General features: G+C 37.6%; 1 protein-coding gene across 1 annotated transcript; it reads left to right on the top strand.

Annotated features, from left to right (window-relative positions):
- The first annotated feature begins 20,258 nt into the window (after positions 1 to 20,258).
- Positions 20,259 to 21,266, top strand: LOC105731129 (glyceraldehyde-3-phosphate dehydrogenase-like). The gene has a single exon (XM_064376647.1). The coding sequence runs from the start codon at positions 20,259 to 20,261 to the stop codon at positions 21,264 to 21,266; it is 1,008 nt and encodes a 335-aa protein (XP_064232717.1).
- The last annotated feature ends 632 nt before the right edge of the window (positions 21,267 to 21,898 follow it).

The following is a 21,898-nucleotide window of genomic DNA, read 5'->3' as shown; positions in this document are numbered from 1 at the left end:
GCGACAGCGGCAGCACTGGGAAAGCGCCTGCCTTTTAGCCAGCTAGGGAAGGAGATGTCCTAGACGACTGAGACGTCTCCTTCCCCAGAGGAGTTAGGAGAAAACTGCTTCTCCAAGCTCTTGTGGTAAGGGCTAGCAGCTGTCAGGTGGGCTCCAGACATCCGGGGGCTTAACTGTCTCTATGTGATGCTGTGCTTCAGTGGTCACGTTCCGTTGTCTACTCTCATGTTCTGCTTCTGCACCTGGTTCCTTTTTTCTTAGAAAAGATAATTAGTAATAGTAATACAAATCTTAATGTTTTAGTTCTTTCTTGATAAGTATGGAAAAAGTGCTGATGCATTATGCTCCTTACCTCACTTTGGGTGCCAGAAATTCCTGAGCCCCCCTGTGTATGCCACTCCCTATTTTACCCTGCCCCCAGTCACCAACCAACCAAAGCCATGCCCTACCTATGCCCTACCTTCCCTGCCCCCAGATTTGCAACTCAATAAAAGTGGGAGCATCTTCCAAGCATTCTGGGCCACTGCTGGTCCCTGCGATTTGGGCAGCAGTGGATCCCTGGGCCCAAACTCTCTTTTCTGGATCTCTGTGTTTGGTGTCTTTTATTTCTACAATTTCTTGTCTCCACACCAGCTGGGAGGGGCTCACAGAACCCTGTAGGGCTGGACCCTACAGACCGCTATGTGTTAAGTATTATATTATGTGCTTTCCTTGCTCTATCTTATTTAATTTTTATTTAATCATCACACTATGTGGGGCATGTATTTTTCTATTTTTATGTCATAAATATGAGAACTGGATCTTATAAGGGTTATATAATTTACCCAAATAGTCGGTAAATGTCTCAGTCCATTAGGGCAACTAGAAAAATACACCTTAGCCTAGATAATTCAAAAACAATATATATATTTTTTTCTTGTTCTAGTGGCTGGAAAGTTCAAGATCAAGGTTTTGGTAGATTTGGTGTCTGGAAAGAGCTTGTTTTCTGCTTCAACATGAAACTGTCTTGCTGAGTCCTCTGGAGAAAAAGAGATAAACACTGTGTCCTCAAATGGCAGAAGGGGAAAAAGAAACAAACTCACTCCCTCAAGCCCTTTTATGAGGGCACTAATCCCATCCATGAGAGATTTGCCATCATGACTTAATCATCTCTCAGAGGCTCACTTCTGAATACCAACACCTTTGGGTTTCAGTCCTAACACAGGAATTAGAAAAAGACACATCCATTAAAACCATAGTAGTATGGATGTTATTTCTAAATTATTATTAAAGACTTTATTTATTAGATCAATTTTAGGTTCCCAGCAAAATTGAGATGAAGGTACATAGATTTCCCACATATCCCTTGACTCCATACATATCTGGCCTCCCTCATTATCAACAGCAGCCCCCAGAGCAGTACATTGATGACAACTGATGAACTGTCATTGACACCATGAACATTCATAGTTTATATTAAGGTTTAATATTACTAGTGTTGTACCTTGTATGAGTTTGGACAAATTATAATGATATGTATTTAATTATATAATAATATATACCTGTATATATATTTATTATATATAATAAATACATATCTGTATATAATTATAATATCATACAGATAATTTATGTTATCTACCCTAAAAATCACCTGTGCTCTGCCTATTTTCCCTCTCTACTGTCCAACCCCCACAACCACTGATCTTTTTACCATCTCCATGGGTTACATCTCTAGAATGTCATATTGTTGGAATCGTATAGTATGCAGCCTTTTCATCTTGGTTTCTTTCACTTAGTAATGTGCATTCAGGGTTTGTGTTAGTCAGGGTTCTCTAGAGAGACAGGAATAATAGGATAGATGTATATAGGAAGAGGAGTTTATCAAGGAGTATTGACTCACATGATCACAAGACGAAGTTGCACAATAGGCCATCTGCAAGCTGAGAAACAAGGAAGCCAGTCCAAGTCCCAAAACCTCAAAAGTAGGGAAGCTGACAGTGCAGCCTTCAGTGAGTGGCTGAAGACTCTAGAGCCCCTGGGAAACCACTGGTGCAGGTCCAAGAGTCCAAAAGCTGAAGAACTTGGAGTCTGATGCTCAAGGGCAGGAAGCATCCAGCACGGGAGAAAGATGGAGCCCAGAAGATTCAGCCAGTCTACTCCTTCCATGTACCTTCCTTTGCCGGTTTTATACTAGCTGCATTGGCAGCTGATTAGATGGTTCCCACCCAGACCGAGGGTGGGTCTGCCTCTCCTAGTCCACTGATGCAATGTTAATCTCCTTTGGCAACACCCCCACAGACACACCCAGGAGCAATACTTTGCATCCTTCTATCCAAGTAAGTTGACACTCAATATTAACCATCACAAGGTTCTTCCATGTCTTTTCATAGCTTGATGGTTCATTTATTTTTTAGCACTGAATACTATTCTATTATTTAAATGTACCACAGATATAGCCCCCAAAATGAAATACTTAGGTATAAATCTAATAAATATGTATGTGATCTATAGGAGGAAAACCACAAAAATTGGAGAAAAGAAATCGTAGAAGCACTATATAAATGAAGAAATATTTTATGTTCATGGATAGGACAATTCAATATGGTCAAGATGTCAGTTCTTCCAAATTTGATCTATAGATTTATTGCATTTCCATTTAAAATTCCAGTAAGTTATTTTGTAGCTATTGACCAACTGATTCTCAAACTTAGGTGGAGAGGGAAAAGACACAGAATAGCTTATCCAATATTGAATGAGAACAAAGTCAGAGAACTGATACTACCTTCATACTACCTTACTATGAAGGGTCTTTAGTCAAGGCAGTGTGGTATTTATTAAATAGATACATAGACCAGTGGAACAGAAGAGAGCTCTGAAATGGACCCACATAATATAGTCAATTGGTTCTTGAACAGAGAAGCAAAGGCAATACAATGGAGCAAAAATAATGTTTTCAAGAAATGGTGCTGGAAAAACTAGACATCCACATGCAAAAAAAAAAAAAAGAAAAAAGACAAACTCTCTCCTTCAGGCCCTTTTATAAGGGCACTAATCCCATCCATGAGGGCTTTGCCATCATGGCTTAATCATCTTTCAAAGACTCACTTCTGAATAACAATACCTTTGGGTTTAAGGTTAAGCCCTAACAATTTTAACAAAAATTGACTCAAAATGGATCATATACCTAACTGTATAATCAATCATATGCCTAACTGTAAAATCAAATCTATAAAACTACTAGTAGATATCACAGGAGAAAACCTAGATGTCCTTGGATATGGAGGTAGCTTTTGAAATACAATACCCAAGGCATGATCCATGAAAGAAATAATTGACAACCTGCATTTTATTAAAATTAAGAACTTTTGCTCTGCAAAAGATGTAAAGAGAGTGAGAAGACAAGCCACAGACTAGAAGAAAATATTTGCAAAAGACACACTTGATAAAAAATTCTTATCCAAAATATACAAAGATCTCTTAAAACTCAAAAGTAAAATACAAACAAATTCAAAAATGGGCCAAAGACCTTAACAGATACTCTCCAAAGAGGATGTAGAGATAGCAAGTAAACACATGAAAAGCTATTTCACATCACATGCAAATTAAAACAATAATGAGTTACCACAACACGTCTATTAGAATGGCCAATAGCCAGAACACAGACAATACCAAATGCTGATGAGGATGTGGAGTAACAAGAACTCTTATTCATTCCTGCTGGAAATGCAAAATGGTACAGAGACTTTGGAAGAGTTTCTGAGTTTCTTACAAAACTAGACATATTCTTACCATATGATTCAGCAATTGTGTTTTTATATATTTACCCAAGGGAACCTAAAATGTTTGTCCCCACAAAAATCTGCACATGAATGCAAAAACTTGATTCAAAATTGTCAAAAGTGGGAAGTAATCAAGATGTCCTTCAGTAGAGGAATGAATGAATAAATTGTGGCATTTCTGTGTTTTAACAAATACGTTTGTCAAATTATATTTACTATGTGCCAATAATTGTTTTAAATAATTTATAAGTATAAAATTTCTTATTTTGTCAATATTGTTGTTATAGTCATCTTTTTGTTGTAGTTGTTTTTTTAGAGACAGTGTCTTGCTCTGTGGCCAGGCTGGAGAGCAGTGACACGATCTTGACTCACTTCAATCTCTGACTCCCTGGTTCAAGCTATTCTTCTGCCTCAGCCTCTCAAGTAGCTGGGATTCAGGCATGTGCCACCATGCCAAGCTAATTTTTGTATTTTTAGTAGAGACAGGGTTCCACAGTGTTGGCCAGGATGGTCTCGATCTCCTGACCATGTTATCCACCCTCCTTGGCCTTCCTATATTCATCTTATAGATGTGTTATAGTCATCTTACAGAAGTATAAATCTTATACTTCTATGACTATTGTTGCTATACTCCTCTTATAGAAGCAACATAAGGTTTAGTTAACTTCCCTAAGACCCCATATGTTTGCAAAGAGATGAAATTGAAACTCAAATCCAGGCAGCCTCTCTTTAAAGTTCATTCATAGTCTTAACCAACATTCTAAGCCTTCTGGAAAGGTTGTTTTAAATAATTTCTTAAACTACGTTGTTAACTAATTATTTATTGTTTATATCCATCCTAAATATGTCTTTTAATTTTAAGGACTATGAACCCTTTCTTTATCATTATATATAATACACTTTCTGTCACATCAAATTCTCTTTTTTTAGAGATTTGCAAATTCATTCATACTTCTAAAAAATTTGTCATCTCAGATTGAATTGTCCTAAAATCAAAAGGGCAGTTGACAGTTTTGTCTCTCATCCTGGGCATCCTTATCCACCATGAAAAAGCAAGTATTTTCACCCATCTTTACTCCCCAAAACAGACACACATAGAGTTACACATCCTGCCTTACACTTTCATTTAAAATCTATGCTTTCTGCTTTCTGAAAAATTCCTTGACCTTTATTTCTGTGCCAGTTATAACTTAATCTCCATTATAAATGCCTTCGTTGTATCAGGAAACTTGTCACAGAATGTTCCTTCACCTCTTGTCTTTCTAAAACTCTTCTTCCTTGAAGTCTGCTTATTCTTTCTCACCACATGGTCTCTGAGTTTATGTCATCATCCTCTGGTTTGTCTTTGCTTCTATTACAAATATTTTTCATGCACTCATGTAAAGAAAAAGAGCTCTTCTTGTGTTTCATAATCTCCAACTGTACATTTTATTGAATTTTGGACCACTTTTAGTATCTTAGGGGAGAAATTGTCCCATTTCCTTCCAAAATGCCGAAATACCCTTTTTTTTTTTCTTTTTTTGATATAGGGTCTCAGCTCTGTCATTCAGGCTGGAGTGCAGTGATATAATAATGGCTCACTGCAGCCTCAATTTCCAGGGCTCAAGCAATCCTCCCACATGAGCCACCTGACTAGCTGACACTACAGGTGCACAGCACCATACCCGGCTAATTTTTATTTTTTTATAGAGATGGAGTCTCGCTTTGTTGCCAAGCCTGATCTAAAATTCCGAGGATCAAGTGATCCTCTCACCTCAACCTCCCAAAATGTTAGGATTACAGGTTTGAGCCATCTGTAATGTTTTTTAAAACATTGTTTTTTAAACAATATTTAAGTTTCCATTTATTCAAATAGCCCTCTTGAGCACTAAGCACTCCTTACCATTAATTAATATCATATATTGAACACTGTTTCACTGCACATACTTCTTAGGACCTAAATTCCTGTTTTCCTCTGAACTTGCCTTCCACTTCCAACCCAAGCACACTAATACAACCAACACAACTTAAGTACAACCACATTACGTTAAGCATTTCTTGATCTGCTTTACACAGCCATCAAAGACACTTCTTTAAGCAACCCACATTAGACCATAACAATATCCAACAATATCAACATCAAATACTTATTGATTTCCAATACTCTATGGGAGATATTTCAATAATAACACTTATTGATGCAAAATGAGACAAACAGCTTAAATCTATTAACTCTTAGTCCTCATCATGATTTCTATTAAATTTTCTAGTTTTTTAATAAAGAAGTTAAGTTCAGATTGGTTAAATTATCTGTCAAAGTTTATACTCCTATGTATAGAATGATAATTGGAACTTAAACCCAGAAAATACGGCTATTGGGCCCATGTTCTCAAATGTCAGTATTATACAAACTTTGATTCTCAGCCCAAGGAAATATGTGGCTTAATGGTAAATTCAGGTAAGTAAAGAAGTCAATTACGCATGATAAACAAACAATCCAATCACCATTCAGGGTACTTGTAGGGCGATATGCCTAATTTAGCCTAAAAGATAGAAGGCAATCATAAATATTATTTACTTTTCTTTCCATATTCTTCAGGGGAACTTCAAATAATAATGAAGTGACAAAAAAAGGAACTATCAGTAATTACTTAGACACTGAAGTATGGACTTTGGGTGTTTGAAGATTTTTGATGTGCATATTTTAAATCTTCAACGCTATGTGCAGAGATTTATACACTCTATATCATATCTCTGCCAGATTGAAATTTCTCATCCAAGCCCCATTTGTGGAGAATCTGAAACACTGAGAATGTTTTCTTTGACAAAATCCCAACAGCTCTTAAATTACCTATCCTCAAGGAAAGTGAAATAGAAGGGACGTATTGGAGTCATCACGGAAAAATACCGTTTTGAGAGACACAATCCCCAAGGAAATTGGGCTGCTCTCCTAAAATGAATGTATCAGCCCCTTGCGATGTTCCTTTTGCTAACATCATGTATTGTTTACTCTGCTCTTTTATTCCTTGTCCCTGGTAGGAAATTTGGTATTGTGCTTGCTTTTTAAATGATTTCAAAACTTCTATTCACTAGCAATCTTAACTGCTCTACCTACTACTGTCTGATGTGTCATCTGTAAGTACCACTCCATGTTGCCACTTATTTTTTTTCCTCACAGGCTCTATAAGTTTTCAGAATCCATACAGAAAATAAAATTACTTAGCCTGGCATTCACAGCCCAGAAAATCTGAAGACTTCCTATATTTTCCAAATGTTCCAACATAACAGTATATAAATGTACCACAGAAGCTAGACTTACCTACTCATTTGTTTCCATCTTTCTTTACATTGTTTGACTAATTGAATTACCAAAGCTTAAAGGCTATTTTTTTGTTGTTGTGTAATACTGTCTTTCTACGTAGACATCAAATCTCAACCATGCCTGAAATGTCACAAATTAATATTCGCAGCCTGGAGCTGGAGTCTGAATTACAGATTCCTGTACGTAACTGCCTTATTCACATTTCCACTTCCATGATACTTGCTATTTGCTCTAAGCTTTGTTACTTTAACTCTCTTTACTTTGGTTTCCTCTGTTTTTAAATGGTGAGGTGAGTCATATCTCACATATGAAGTTGTTCTGAAGATTAAAACAGCCAAAGTCTGTAACGTGCAAAGAATGTTTGGCACATAGTACTGTGTCAGCATTGCACTGTTGCCATTTTCATGTCTAATGCTGCAATTACACTATGTCCCACTGCAGTATGTGACCATCCCCAGCAAGACATTCAAGCATCATTTCTAATCCAATCTTCTCTTGAAATAATACTTCCCACAGAAAATTACCGTGCCCCAAATTTAGGTATTGTTTTGATTTTTTAACTTTTTTCTCTTGCATTTATCTTATCACCAACTTCTGTCTATTATGACTTTGAAAACCATATCACATTCATTTACTTCTCCCATTCTCCACTTCTACCACCATATGAAAGTCTCCTCACCTGTCACATGGACCACTGCAATGGCTCACTAGTAGTTTTGTCTGCTTCCATTCTTTCCACTTGTGTTCATGAGACAGCCAGAGTGATCATTTAAAATACAAATTTAAATGTAAAAAATCCATGTGGATTATCACTAATTTTAGAATACAAACTCGTGCATTTTACTATGACCTAGGTAATTGTCATAGGTTTTTAAAAATCTGTCTCCAACTTCATTTGATGCCATTTTTCTCTGGATCTCATAGAATTCTAGATTCATCAACGTCCTTCATCTCCCTGCATTATTCAAAGGTCTTTTTCACATATATTACATGTGTTGTTTAATGTGTTTGGAAAGTGAGTTTATATATCTTTATGTACATCTGCCCAATTTGTAGTGTTCCAACCTCATGCAAAATGCCATGTCCTCAAAGATAACTTTTCCTGATTATACTATTTAAAGTGGACCCTTCCTGCTACACTTTAACTCATCATTTTACCTATTGTTTTCAGAGCATGTAATTCGCCTGTAATGATCTTGTTGATTTCTGGTGTTTCTTTTACTATATTTCTTTTCTTCTAGAATATAAGTTTCAATAGGACAGGGGTCTTATTTGTCTTGTTCCTTGGTACATTCCAAAATTTGCCTTCAATGAATACTTGTTAAGTGAATGAAGGATCTGTGTTACTTTTTTTTTAAACATCCTTTGTGCTACTTCAATAAGTAAAAGAATTTTTTGAACTGTGTGGTACATTATAATCTTTCTCGATTTCAATTGATTGCTCACTTTTTCATTCCTCTTCCATATTTTAAAGCTCCTGATAATATGGACACTTGTATCATTATAGTATCAATGACAAATGCATGGCCTGATTATGCCACTGATGCTCAGTAAATGATAAATCAGTGAATGATTAGTTTGTGTTTGTAATAAGGAATATGTGTTCATTCAATCAACATCTATTAAGCACAGTATATATCAAGTAAAGTCTAGGCTCTGGGGAAATGGGAATGTTTAAGGAAGGCATGGCTTCCACTTAGATCACGGTGCTTGTAGTCTAGGCCATGGTTTCTCAACTATTGAAACTGTTGCCATTTTGGTTTGGGTAATGCTATCTTGTGAGAAACTGTCTTATGTGTTATAGGATGTTTATAAGCATCCCTGGGCTCTGCCGACTAGATGCTAGTAATATTCCCTTCTCCGGCACACAATTTTGACAACAAAACATAACCTCAGACATTGGCAAATCTCCCCTGGAGGGAAAAAAACAACTCTGGCTGATTCACTGGTCTAGTGAAAGAGATAAATATTTATATATCTGCAGCTATACAGATAGGTACAAATTGTGATGAATTTATGAAGAAAGGTAAAAGCTGAAATGTCAGAGTATAACTGAGAGACTGATTTGTATTGGTGGGTACGGGATGTCAATAGAATGAAATGTTGCTGACAAAAAAAGTGAAATTTAGGCTTTGGTCTATAGGATAAGCCAGGTGTCAAGTAAAGGTAGGAGGAAGAACTTTTTAGGCAGAGAGAATAACCTTTGTGGAGGGTCTGAAGCACGACAAAATTTGTTTTATGCCAAAAACTAGTGCAAAGTAGAGCAGAAGTAGAAAGTTAAGCAGGGCAAGGCCACGCAGGGTACCGTAATCTATTATGCCTTTGAATTTTAGCTTAAAATTAATGGGAAAAAGAGTTTAACCAATAGGGATGTTAAGTGGAAATGCAAAGTGGAATTATGTTTCTACAAACCAATTGTGGTGGCTGCATCCTGGAGAAGGAGACTGTTAAAGCAATGAAGCTGAGAGACCGTGGCGATTAATCTAGACGTGGTGCTGGACATGGAGAAAAGTAGATGGCTGATAAAGTCACCTTCGTGTATACGTGGATAGTTGGGTGGATGTATATATATATATTTTTTAAATGAAAAACATCCTCTAGTGGGAAGATAATCTACATTTAGATGCCATGGTGATGTTTTCTTGGGAAGCTTTGTAGTATAATTATTGTTTTTTCTACTTGATCTCTTTCACATTCAGTTCAACTCCTGAGTCAGCCTAAAGGGTTCTCTCTTAAACATCCCAGATGCTTCTTACCTTTTCTCCATTCTGAAAAGGACATTCCTTCATACCCCCTCTTCCTCTTCTGCCAGGTGTGAGCATATGTATATGCTCAGTGTGGAGAGTGGGGGTCAGGTCCAGCAGAATGTGTCCCAAAGTCCAGGGACCTGAAGCGGGAATGAATACAGGAAGGAAAAATTGAGGGTTGGTTCCTTTAGCCGTCCACCTGCTTTGAGTGGTGAGTTAATTAGGAATGGGAGTGCAAGTTGACAGCTCTGAAAAGGAGCAGTAATGCAGTGGGAGGTGAGGTAAAGCAGTCTTGCTGGGAAAGTTGTTTCTGATTTATAAATACACCTGATTATTATGGTGGTGCCCATTTGTGATTTCATAGTTAAGGGTCTGTCAGTTGTCCTCATCCAAACTCCTGGTTTTCAAACACAATGAAAGGAACTCACCACAGCACCAGACTCAGCATACAAATCAAGTTCTGTTTTTAAACATTAAAAAGAAAAAAAAAAATCTGCTAGATTCACATTCACAAGGAAATAAAGGTTACTGAACGAATTTATCTGAAGTTTATTTATAGTGTTGTTGTTTGTTTGTTTATAATCACAGACCACATAGTGTCTTAACCGGAATGGACAATAAAGATTAATTGCTTCAGACCTCTTTTTAAAAAGACGGGTAGGGTGATCCTCATAGCTGAGATTTGAAGGAATGCTTTCATTCATTTTCACATCCCTCCAGTAATCATTTGTCGAATGGTTATTCAGCACTGGACCACGGACAGACAGAAAGAAGCAGCAGCCAAAATTGTCCTCTGGAAGCAGTTTAAAACTTGGAGGGACACACATTTAATCATTAAATCTTCAGTAAGAAAAAAACATAGCATGTCTTGCTACACAAATTGAATTCTACAAAAGTTGCAGTAAATTTTATTTGGCTATTTTAACTTGTTAAGAGTGAGTGTTTTTTCATGCCAAATCAAACTTTAAATAAAACAAAAATGAAACCTAAAAAATAGAGAAATGTGTGTAAAATATTGTCAGAGTGCCAGAGGGAAAAACAAGTGACATCAATGGGGCTTTCATGAAGAAAGAGAGGAAAATGCAGGACAGATATGAAGGAAGAAAAGGAAAAGAAAGGCAAGAGGGAAAGAAAGGTGAGAGTAATCCGTATTTTCTTTCTTTCTCCTTCCTTCCTTCCTTCCTTTCTTCCTTCCTTCCTTCCTTCCTTCCTTCCTTTCTTTCTTTCTTTCTTTCTTGTGGTAAGAACATTTAAGGTCTACATTTAAGATCTAAGAGTAAAATAATTTTTCTTCCATATTATTGCACCCAGCGTAACAATAGTGAGTTAAGATTTGGATGTTTAGCCCAATATGGAAACTTAACTGTTTCTTTATTGCCCTAGAGTAGAAACCATGGAGAAATAGGGATGGGCAGAAAACGGACTTAGAACAGAATTCAGAATTCCATCACTCTCCCCAAGAAGCAGAGATCAGACTGTTTTTTTGTTTTGCTCTTTATTTCTTCTTAAGAGTAACTCTGCCAGTCCCTGAAAGAAGGGGAAAAACACTTTAGCTATTATTAATTATTTTAACTTGGTTTATGTCCAGACTCTTTTTGATTACTTGCCAAAGGTAATATTGAGAAATAAAAAGAAAATATATTCATAACATTTTTAAATTTATAAAATGCCTTGGCCAATAGGCTTGGTGAAGACAGGGAGGGTTATTTATAACGTCTAAGGGTTCCGAACTGAGACAATAGATTCCAAGAGGAATGAATGTCCAGGAAGAAATGAGCATGGGGACTGGGCAAAGGTTTTCTAGAAGCCCAAGATCTGATATCAGTAGCTATATCGCCACAATGACCTTGTTAGCTGGTGGCTCCTTTCTTATGTGTTTTAGGGTGCTTACCCCTCAAAATCCTGCTTCTTGCATCAGTTACATAATTAGACTCATCATAGGATCATCTCATTCAATTTATGTCAAGTATCCTTACTATCCAACAGCCAAGAGGAAAACTGATGCCCAGTCCATGAGCTTTACTCTACAACCCTTGGACTACCTGGTAAAAATGTCTCCCTATAATGTTCCCAAATATGATAGTAGATTAAAAGGAAGCCCTGTACATAACATGAGGAGGAGCTCCTGCACTTGAACCTAGGAGCAGGAGGCTGAACTGAGCATGCCAGAATACCTGAGACTGTGGGGAAGGTTAGAATTTTTGCAACTTTTAATATTAATCAAGCTCTCACTACTTACCAGTCACTGTTCATCGTTACAAGCATTATCTTATCTAGTGCTCTTAAATTCCTTTGTTATCCTAATCATATACTTAAGAAAACTGAGACACACAGAGATCAAGTTTTCTAAAGGTCATATACCCATTTAGGAGTAGACAATTCAAATTAACTATTCCACTACAATATCAATATTTTCCCGTTTTCTTTGCAATAAATTAACTTTCTGTATTATTCTATCTTCTTTTAAATAATGAGAAAATTAAGTATGCTTAGCCTTTCTTTTAACAGATTCCCTTTTCTTAAAATAATGTTTTCCAAAAGTATATTCCTTAGAACATTTATGCAAAAGAATATTAATAACCATTCTGTTGGAGATTGGAATAGGTAAAAAGGTATCTATTATTCCAAAATCTTAAAACGTGGTGGGGCAAGAAAGGTAAGGAATCATTTTTGTAACTGCAGAACTCTTCACAATCTTTAAATTTAGTGTTTGTTTGTTTTTGAGACAGAGTCTTGCTGTGTTGCCCAGGCTGGAGTTCAGTGGCACGATCCACCTCCTAGGTTCAAGCCATTCTCTCTCCTCAGCCTCTGGGCTAGCTGAGACTACAGGTGCTCACCACCTATACCTGGCTAATTTTTGTATTTTTAGTAGAGATCGGGTTTCACCATGTTGCCCAGGCTCATCTCGAACTCCTGGCCTCAAGTGATCTGCCCACCTCAGTCTCCCATAGTACTGGGATTACAGGCATGAGCCACTGTGCCCAGGCACAACCCTTAAGTTTCTAATGTGAATTAAACATCTACTAAAGGAAGCAGATGCTAAGAATTTAAAACAGCATTAACAAACATATTTGACCACACAGTCTTCATTTATTATTGTTTTCTTGTGTATTTACGATATTTGTTTGCTGTGAAATACTTTTGGGGGTAGACTGGTGGAACAAATGAAGTTCACATTTATAAGTAACACAGTTTATGAATTATACACTCTTCCCTTAAACTCCAGCCTTGCCATCTTATCTTTTCTTATCATTTACTGCAAACACAAATACACACATCTGTACAGCCCTGCTTCTTTTATTTCACTCTCTCCGACACAGATGCACACAGGCTGTCTGAGCTCCTCGAAGGCATTGGTCTATCATCCCCACGTGTTTTCACAGAACACTTTCTTCCTAGACTGCCTTTTCAGTCTCCAGTTACCATCTCTGTGACAAGCATGTGTTCAACTTGCTGTGACTCTGCTCAAATGTTTTCTCCTCTTGAACCCACTTTTGAGAAATATTGACATAATCTCATACTTTCTCTTTTCCCAGTATGCATTTTTTATATTTTGGTAACACACGCCAATGAAAACCAGACTCTGCTAGGAATTAACGACTTGGCTTGATACCTGAACTCTTAGTAAGATCTTGGTCAAGATTCCACATAAATTTTGGAGGGCAACGTCTACGTATACAGGCACCAGAGTATTAGAAATGCTAAGGATGCACAGGAAGTCTAATTAGATACTTGTTTTCTCACTGTCATTAAACACAGGATACTTTTTCAAACAACCCCATAACCCAGTTAATATGATCATAACTGACCTATTCCCCATATCTAATGCTATCCGTATAACCTTGCCCCCAGTCTAATGTTATCCTAGACATTATATTGCTAAACCAATCCTATCCTTATAACCCTTTGGCCCATTAATATACTTCTAATCATCCATTTATAAAACATAACCCACCCAAACAGCCCTATAACCTTTCTAATGGATTCAGAACCAGCCAATTACTAAACTTGATCTAATCTGCATAGTTCCCATCACCTTTTAATGAGCTCTAACTTGCCCTGCAAGTTTCACCATTAACAAAAAACTATTTTATTCAATTTGTGGCCTTTTATTTGATTTTTGAAAACATCAAATACTGTACCATTTATTAAAAGTCCATTCTTTCCAACTTACTGAATTCTCTTATTTCTTGCTTGAGAATATTATATTTCCCAACATTTTAGTTCATTATCTTTCCCAAAAGAATTTGAGATGGGTTATACAAAATGCATATTTTTTCAGATTTCACTACTAAATTTACATTCCCCGATGGGTTTTAGAGGCTTTCTATGTGTGGCCAAAGGCAGTCTCTGATTAATTTACTTCAGCGAATGCTCATAAGAAACCTACATTAAGTTTGCACACAGACCTATGGACCTTTCCATACAAAGCTAAATGGATCTGAGCTCAGAGCATTGCATAAGAGATGTTTCTTCCATTGCTATTATAACAAACCAGATAGAACCAGGAAAAAGGAGGAGGAAGAAGAAAAAGGAGGAGGAGGAAGAAAAGAAAATCCTGCATCCATAGGAGGCAGATGGCAAGTTAGCATCTTTATTAAAAATTTTATTTTTTTACAATTTTAATTAACGCTGTGGACCTTCATTTATGGAGGTGAGGATTGATATGTAGTACTTTTATTCACGTGTTTATTTGACAAACATTTACTGAGTATTTGCTGTTTTAGTCAGTTCATGCTGCCATAATAAAGTACCATAAACGGAATGGCTCAAAAACAGACATTTATTTCTCATAATTCTAGAGGCTTAGAAATCCAAAATCAGTATGCCAGCTGAATCAATTCCTGGTGAGGTCCTTCTTCCTGGCTTGCAGATGGCTGCCTTCATATTGTGACTTTACATGGCAAAAAGAGATCTTCTTCTTCTTTTATTTATTTATTATTTATTTATTTGTTTGTTTATTTATTTATTTTAGACAGAGTCTCTCTTTCTGTTGCCTAGGCTGGAGTGCAATGGTGTGGTCTTGGCTTACAGCAACCTCTACCTCCCTGGTTCAAGCTATTCTCCTGCCTCAGCCTCTTGAGTAGCTGGGACTACAGGCACATGACACTATGCCCGGCTAATTTTTGTATTTTTAGTAGACACGAAGTTTCACAATGTTGGTCAGCTGGTCTTGAACTCCTGACCTTGTGATCCGCCTGCCTCAGCCTCCCAAAGTGCTGGGATTACAGGCATGAGCCACCGCACCCAGCTTCTTCCTCTTGTTATAAGGATACAAATAACGTGTTGGCCCCAACCTCATGACTTTATCAAAAATTAATTACCTCCCAAGGCCCCACCTCCAAATACTATCACAGAGAGGGTGAGGGCTTTAACATATGGATTTTAAGAAGAGACAAACATTCGGTGCATAACATCTGCCTTTTGGTGATGAGGCTGTGTGAATCTGGGGCAGTGAATTCTATTAATCCTGTGGCACATCTTTATTGCTTGGTCATGTTTTCCATCACCTCCTGGACTTTTATAAGGGTAAAAGTGCGCAAATGTAAATATTTGATTATGTAATTATATACATATTAATGTGTATTAAGTTACATATATAAAACGTTCAGCTATGCAGAAAATATGCATGGAGGACTCTGTGCCAACTAGCATACCCAATGCCCTGTAAGGAATGTGTTATTTTTCTCACTTGTTTTTTGTTGAGGAAAGCAATGCTCATCAAGCTCAGGAAATTTGTTCAAGATCTCCCAAATGGCTGAGCAGAACCTGAATCCTTGGCTCTGTTAATTCAAAGTCTAAATTCTTTCTCTCATTCCAGACTACATGTCAAGCAGAGCCATTTCAGAAACATTAGCCTATCTATTCCAAATTCTTTATATTACAAGTGAAGAAACTAAGGCCAGAGAAAGGAAATGATTTTCTCTGGGCTTCATATGTACATCTGTACATGGAAAGACGGTTGTTCTGGAGAAGAAGATGGTTTCTCTTGCAAGCACACCATCCTGCCATTTCAGATTGGCTCTGTCCATCAGCACAGCAAGAAAGAGAGAGTGAACATCCAATCCCTCAATCCCCGCAAATGGCCCTTCAGTAATCGATTCGCTGAGGCCTAGGCCCCTTGGGGGAAGAATGCATTGTACATCATATGGGCTCAGTCATGCTATGTCTACAGTTACGAAGTGCCACATATCAAAATTAGCATTTGTGCAAATGATCACACAATTCCATCAGGCCTGCTGTGTCCCCTTAATAGGCACATCTTTCAATTATGAAGTAAAGATCCGTCAATGTTCTTCTGAAATCTCATTCTGTTTGTTATTTTGACAGCAAAGAAGGAGGTTTTTTTTTTTTTTCTTCCACTTGAAGTCAGGCCCATCAACATGAGATGGTTATTGAATCTACAGCAGAGAAAATAGACATTTTGAGTTTGTACTTATATCTTAGAAGTGGAACAACTTTGAAATGCTCATGAATAGGAATACAAACATCCATATTTAAGTCTCAATCTCCTTGAGTACATCTGATTAGTCTAATTCTGCCTTCCATTGCTCAGGGAATTATAAAATGTTAAGTATTTTAGTTGGAAGAGAATTTAGAAATCAGGTTTTCCTTCATTTCTACTTCATCTCTCTGTTCTCCCACATCTTTGACCAGTTTCCCACAGACTAGCTTGAGCAGATCTTACTACAGGGAACTCACTATCTTACAAAGCAGTATTTCTCTTAGGCAGCTATCTTTGAATCAAAATTGATATCCTTAATCTTCAATCAATTGGTGTACCATCTGTGCCTAGAGAAATAAATACAACCACTTTTTCATCAAAAAGAACTGCAACTATTTGAAAATGTAACTATTATCTGATTTCTAACCCACATTAAGCAATCTTAATGGTATTTTTGTAGTTTTTTTCTGCTTATCAAATGACCTGTGCATTCAACACATGGCTCAATACCCTTATGGCATGGCTCACTGATATTTGTATATCCAAAATCAAACAAATTACCAAAGCACTCCGTGCATATGAATAAGCTCATGCATATGGAGAGTCAAGAAGAGCTAATCAACTGCCTACTGCCATCATTCTGTAAGGGATGCCATCAGGCCATGCACTGGTTGAGTTGGAAAATGTGTAATTGATATTACCAGAGAAAGTAGTTTTTAACTTTTACTTTTTTCTCTATTCTTTTTTTAAAAAATTTGAAGGAATTTTAAACTTATTAAAAAAAAGTCATAACAATAATATAAAGGCATCTTTATTTTCCCTTAAGCTTTTGATCATGAGTTGTGGATATGCTGTTCTATCACTCTTAAACACTTTAGTGTACAAAGTCTATGAACATTAACATTTTGCAACATAACCACAACACCATCCCCAAAATTAGGAAATTCACATGGATACTTCACTAATACACAATTCTGCAATCCCTTTCAAGGGTTTTCACTTTCCAAAAAATGTTCTTTATAGAAAGACAGCCCAATTCAAAATTGTGTGTTGAAGTTAATTTTTGTATCTTTTTAGTATCGTTGAATCAGGAATGGTTCCTTAGCCTTTGCTTGTCTTTAATAACTGACATTTTTGACTATCATAGACCAATTTTGTTGTAGAATGTCACTCAATTTGAATTTGTTCGATATTTCTTTATGATCAGACTTAAGTTATAGATCCTTGGCAAAAATATAAAGCAAGAGATCCTGCGTTCTCATTGTATCCTAACAGGTGGTACACAGTTTCTATTGTCTCACTCCTAACTTTGCCTGATGTAGGTTGTTTCTGTCAGGTTTCTCTACATAAAGTTACTTCTGTAATTAATTAGTATTATATGGGAGTCATTTTGAGAATGGGCAAACATTCTATTCCTTATCAAACTTCCACCCACTAATTTCAGCATCCATTGATATTAGTTGGAGAAATGAATTATTACAATGGCTGCCAAATGTTGATTTCCTACTGCCAATCTTTTCCATTTCTTAGTCTCCATTTAATAGGATAAGTAAATATCCCTATTTATTTACTAACATATCAGAATGTACTCTTGGGTACCTATTTTATTCAATGGGTTATAATATATTGCCAAAATTATTGAAACGGACATCAGGCTTATTTCACTGGGAGGTGCTTGAGGCTGGTTACTATGCTTTTTTATACCACTCCACTATTATTTGCACTTGTATATTTTCTGGTATACTGAGATGTATCAGGCTTATTTGATACTTTCGGTTCCAAAACATTGAAATCAGCACTCTTTTTAAGGATCACTAGTTCCTTCCTTCCTTCCTGCCTTCCTGCCTTCTTGCCTGCCTTCCTTCATTCCTTCCTTCATTTCTTCCTTCCTTCCTTCTTTTCCCCTCACCTCTCCTTCACCTTTTCTCTCTTCTCTTTCTTTCTCTTTCCCTTCCTTGACCTCCTGGACTCAAGTGACGCTCCCATCTCAGCCTGCCTAGTAGCTAGGACTATAGGCACATGCTACCATACCTAGCTAATTTTCTAAACATTTTTTTTTTCTTTTTTGGGGGGGTCCTGCACTCCTGGGCTCAAGAGATCCTCTAGCTTCGGCCTCCCAAAATCCTGGGATTACAGCATGAGCCACTGTGCTCAACCCTGATTTTCTTATAGGTGAAAAACATGATACAATTATAGCAATTTCAACTTGATCATGAATCTTATACTTTTTAACAATATGGCTAGATATTATAAGTTTTATATATGTGATAGAATATTAGAATGCAAATTTTGGCTGAGGTATATTCCTAAATAAGGTTCTAAACTGAGAAGCACACATTTCAAAATAGTGGATTAGAATCTGTCTGACAATATTTCAATGCTTATCTCTCATTAAGGCTATAAAGTACTCATTAATTGAAGATTAAAGAAATAATTTTGGAGACAGCTCTGTATATCCTCTAGGTTTCACACCCCTATCTGGAAACAAGGGAAGCTTCCCTGTTTATCTCATATCAATACATGTGACTTTAGGAAGACCATTTGAAGAGCTTACTGAATATTTTTTGTAATCTAACACCTGAGTCATATCTCAGATATATAAAAGTCAAGACCCTGGATAAAGTGACTTATGTTTTCAGAACAGAGAGCTGTGGTTTGAGAAGTAACTACCCCCACCAAGTTTATTAGACCAAAGCATATTTGGCCTTCCTTACAAACCAGCTCTGGGCCATGTAATAAAGAACACAGATTTGGAGTTGCCCAGCAGTATCTAAGAGTGTTACATGGAGAAGTATGAGGACCAGAGTATAGCTGAGGGCTGTGGACTGAGTCTGAGAAGGTAATCTAGAGTAGAAATGCATCATGAAAACTTTAAACGAGAGACACTCAAGAGCTGGGGATGTTAGAATCAGAAAAACCGAAGAGAGACATGGACAGCATTAAATAGCTTTCATGCACAAAGAGCGCTGGAGCTAAATCCCCATCCAGTGCAATGAGAACTTCTACGCTTGCTTCCGGTCATAGCCTTCTGAATGCTTGCTCCAATAATGGAATGTTTAAAAGACAAAGAGAAAGGAGTACCACTATACACATGTTCTCTTTCCCCTGTAGGCTACTAGACTGAAGAGGGCCTATATGAGAGGAGGAGAGAAACTTCCACTTTGTATCTGGTTCCAAGTTGTTAGATTGCATTGGACAGAACATGATAATTATGAAATTAAAGTAGACTTTTATAACTTAGTTACCTTCGAATATTTTCTCTGGTGATGAGGATAGAAAACGCACCTGTTTAAGGGGCAGAGAAGGAGCTAAATTCTTAGAAGTTTGGAAGTAGCTTTGTTATCGCATCTCAAAAAACATACATGTTTAATGTAAGACTATCTATATATTATCATTTAATCTAAACAGAAACATCCAAATTTAATGAAATTAAATTTTATTACTATTTTACTAATATAATAATAAATTTAATAAATTATAGTATATTTAGATAAAGTATGAAATACATTAATAATTTACTAATTTGTTTTATTTATTAATGAGGCAAGTAACTCTCAGAAAGACAAATAATTTTTATTGAGTTGCAAAGTATTTTAGTGGCAGAATAAGAATTTGAATTTAGGTTTAACTGATACTTAAGTCAGAACTGGGCTTAATTATCAGTGAAACCTAAATTTGAATTCTTGGGCCCAGGCCCAAGCCCAAATTATGTTTAACTGATACTTAAGCCCAACTACTCTGAACTACTCCTTATGAATTTGTGTCATCTGATAAATATGATTTGAACATTTCATCACATTTTTGAATTAATACTTGAGACAGACATTATTGAAACCCAAACCTTTAGGAACTGAGAAAGTCCTCTCTTTCTGTGGACATAAAACAAATAAACAAAAACCTTTTAGGAACTCCACTTAAGAATGAAATGTTCAGGCTCTCTGCTCCTCCTGTTCGACAGACAGCCGCATCTTGTCTCCCATCGCCAGCCACATCCCTGAGACGCCATGGGGAAGGGGAAGGTCGGAGTCAATGGATTTGGTCGTATTGGGTGCCTGGTCACCAGGGCTGCTTTTAACTCTGGTAAAGTGGATATTGTCACCATCAATGATCGCTTCATTGACCTCCACTACAGGGTCTACATGCTTCAGTATCATTCCACCCATGGCAAATTCCATGGCACTGTCAAGGCTGAGAATGGGAAGCTTGCCATCAGTGGAAATCCCATCACCATCTTCCAGGAGCGAGATCCCTCCAAAATCAAGTGGGGTGATGCTGGTGCTGAGTACGTGGTGGAGTCCACTGGTGTCTTCACCACCATGCAGAAGCCTGGAGCTCACTTGCAGGGGGGAGCCAAAAGGGTCATCATCTCTGCCCTCTCTGCTGATGCCCCCATGTTCGTGATGGGCGTGAACCATAAGAAGTATGACAACAGCCTCAAGATTGTCAGCAATGCCTCCTGCACCACCAACTACTTAGTGCACCTGGCCAAGGTCATTCATAACAACTTTGGTATCGTGGAAGGACTCATGACCACCGTCCATGCCATCACTGCCACCCAGAAGACTGTGGATGGCCCCTCCGGGAAACTGTGGCGTGATGGCTGCAGGGCTCTCCAGAACTTCATCCCTGCCTCTACTGGCACTGTCAAGGCCGTGGGCAAGCTCATCCCTGAGCTGAACGGGAAGCTCACTGGCATGGCCTTCCATGTCCCCACTGCCAACATGTCAGTGGTGGACCTGACCTGCCGTCTGGAAAAACCTGCCAAATATGATGACATCAAGAAGGTGGTGAAGCAGGTGTTGGAGGGCCCTCTCAAGGACATCCTGGGCTACACTGAGCACCAGGTGGTGTCCTCTGACTTCAACAGTGACACTCATTCTTCCACCTTCTGTGCTGGGACTGGCATTACCCTCAACAACCACTTTGTCAAGCTCATTTCCTTGTATGACAATGAATTTGGCTACAGCAACAAGGTGGTGGACCTCATGTCCCACATGGCCTCCAAGGATTAAGACCCCTGGACCACCAGCCCCAGTGAGAGCACAAGAGGAAGAGAGGCCCTCACTGCTGGGGAATCCCTGCCACACTGAGTCCCCCACCACACTGAATTGCCCCTCCTCACAGTTTCCATGCAGACCCCTTGAAGAGGGAGGGGCCTAGGGAGCCCCACCTTGTTGTGTACCATCAATAAAGTCCCCTGTGCTCAGCCAAAAAAAAAAAAAAGAATGAAACGTTCAATTGCTTAGTAAATCTGTGGCTTTTCCTAAATAGCTGAACATTTACTAGACTAACTATGTGTATGTATACTAACTATATTATACTAACTATACTATACTACCTAAATATAGCTATACTAACATACAGTTCCATCACAATTGTTTTTGAAATATTGAGATCCTTTTTAAAAATGCTTCACTGGAATCCATAGACATCCCCTCCCATCACCCCTCGGTCAACTAGTAAAATTCAATTATATAAACAAACCACAACCATAAAATACTAGTGAGAATTCATCCTCTACTAAAATTAGATTGGAGTTTTTAGTATCTTGTACTCTGTATTTAATTTCTATCTCCACAGCATGTCCTTCCTCGCTCTTTTCTCTTTCCTTCATTTTTCCCCCCAAATCTTTTCCTATGCTATG

The sequence above is a fragment of the Aotus nancymaae genome, unplaced genomic scaffold (genome assembly GCF_030222135.1).
Source record: "Aotus nancymaae isolate 86718 unplaced genomic scaffold, 86718_ANA_hifiasm-v0.15.2.pri h1tg000003l, whole genome shotgun sequence".
Taxonomy (NCBI): domain Eukaryota; kingdom Metazoa; phylum Chordata; class Mammalia; order Primates; family Aotidae; genus Aotus; species Aotus nancymaae.
Note: the sequence above shows the minus strand (reverse complement) of the source record. Positions and strands in the feature narration are given on the sequence as shown.

Coding starts and splice junctions, on each gene's coding strand:
- LOC105731129 (XM_064376647.1), top strand. CDS start 20,259: ATGGGGAAGGGGAAGGTCGGAGTCAATGGATTTGGTCGTATTGGGTGC.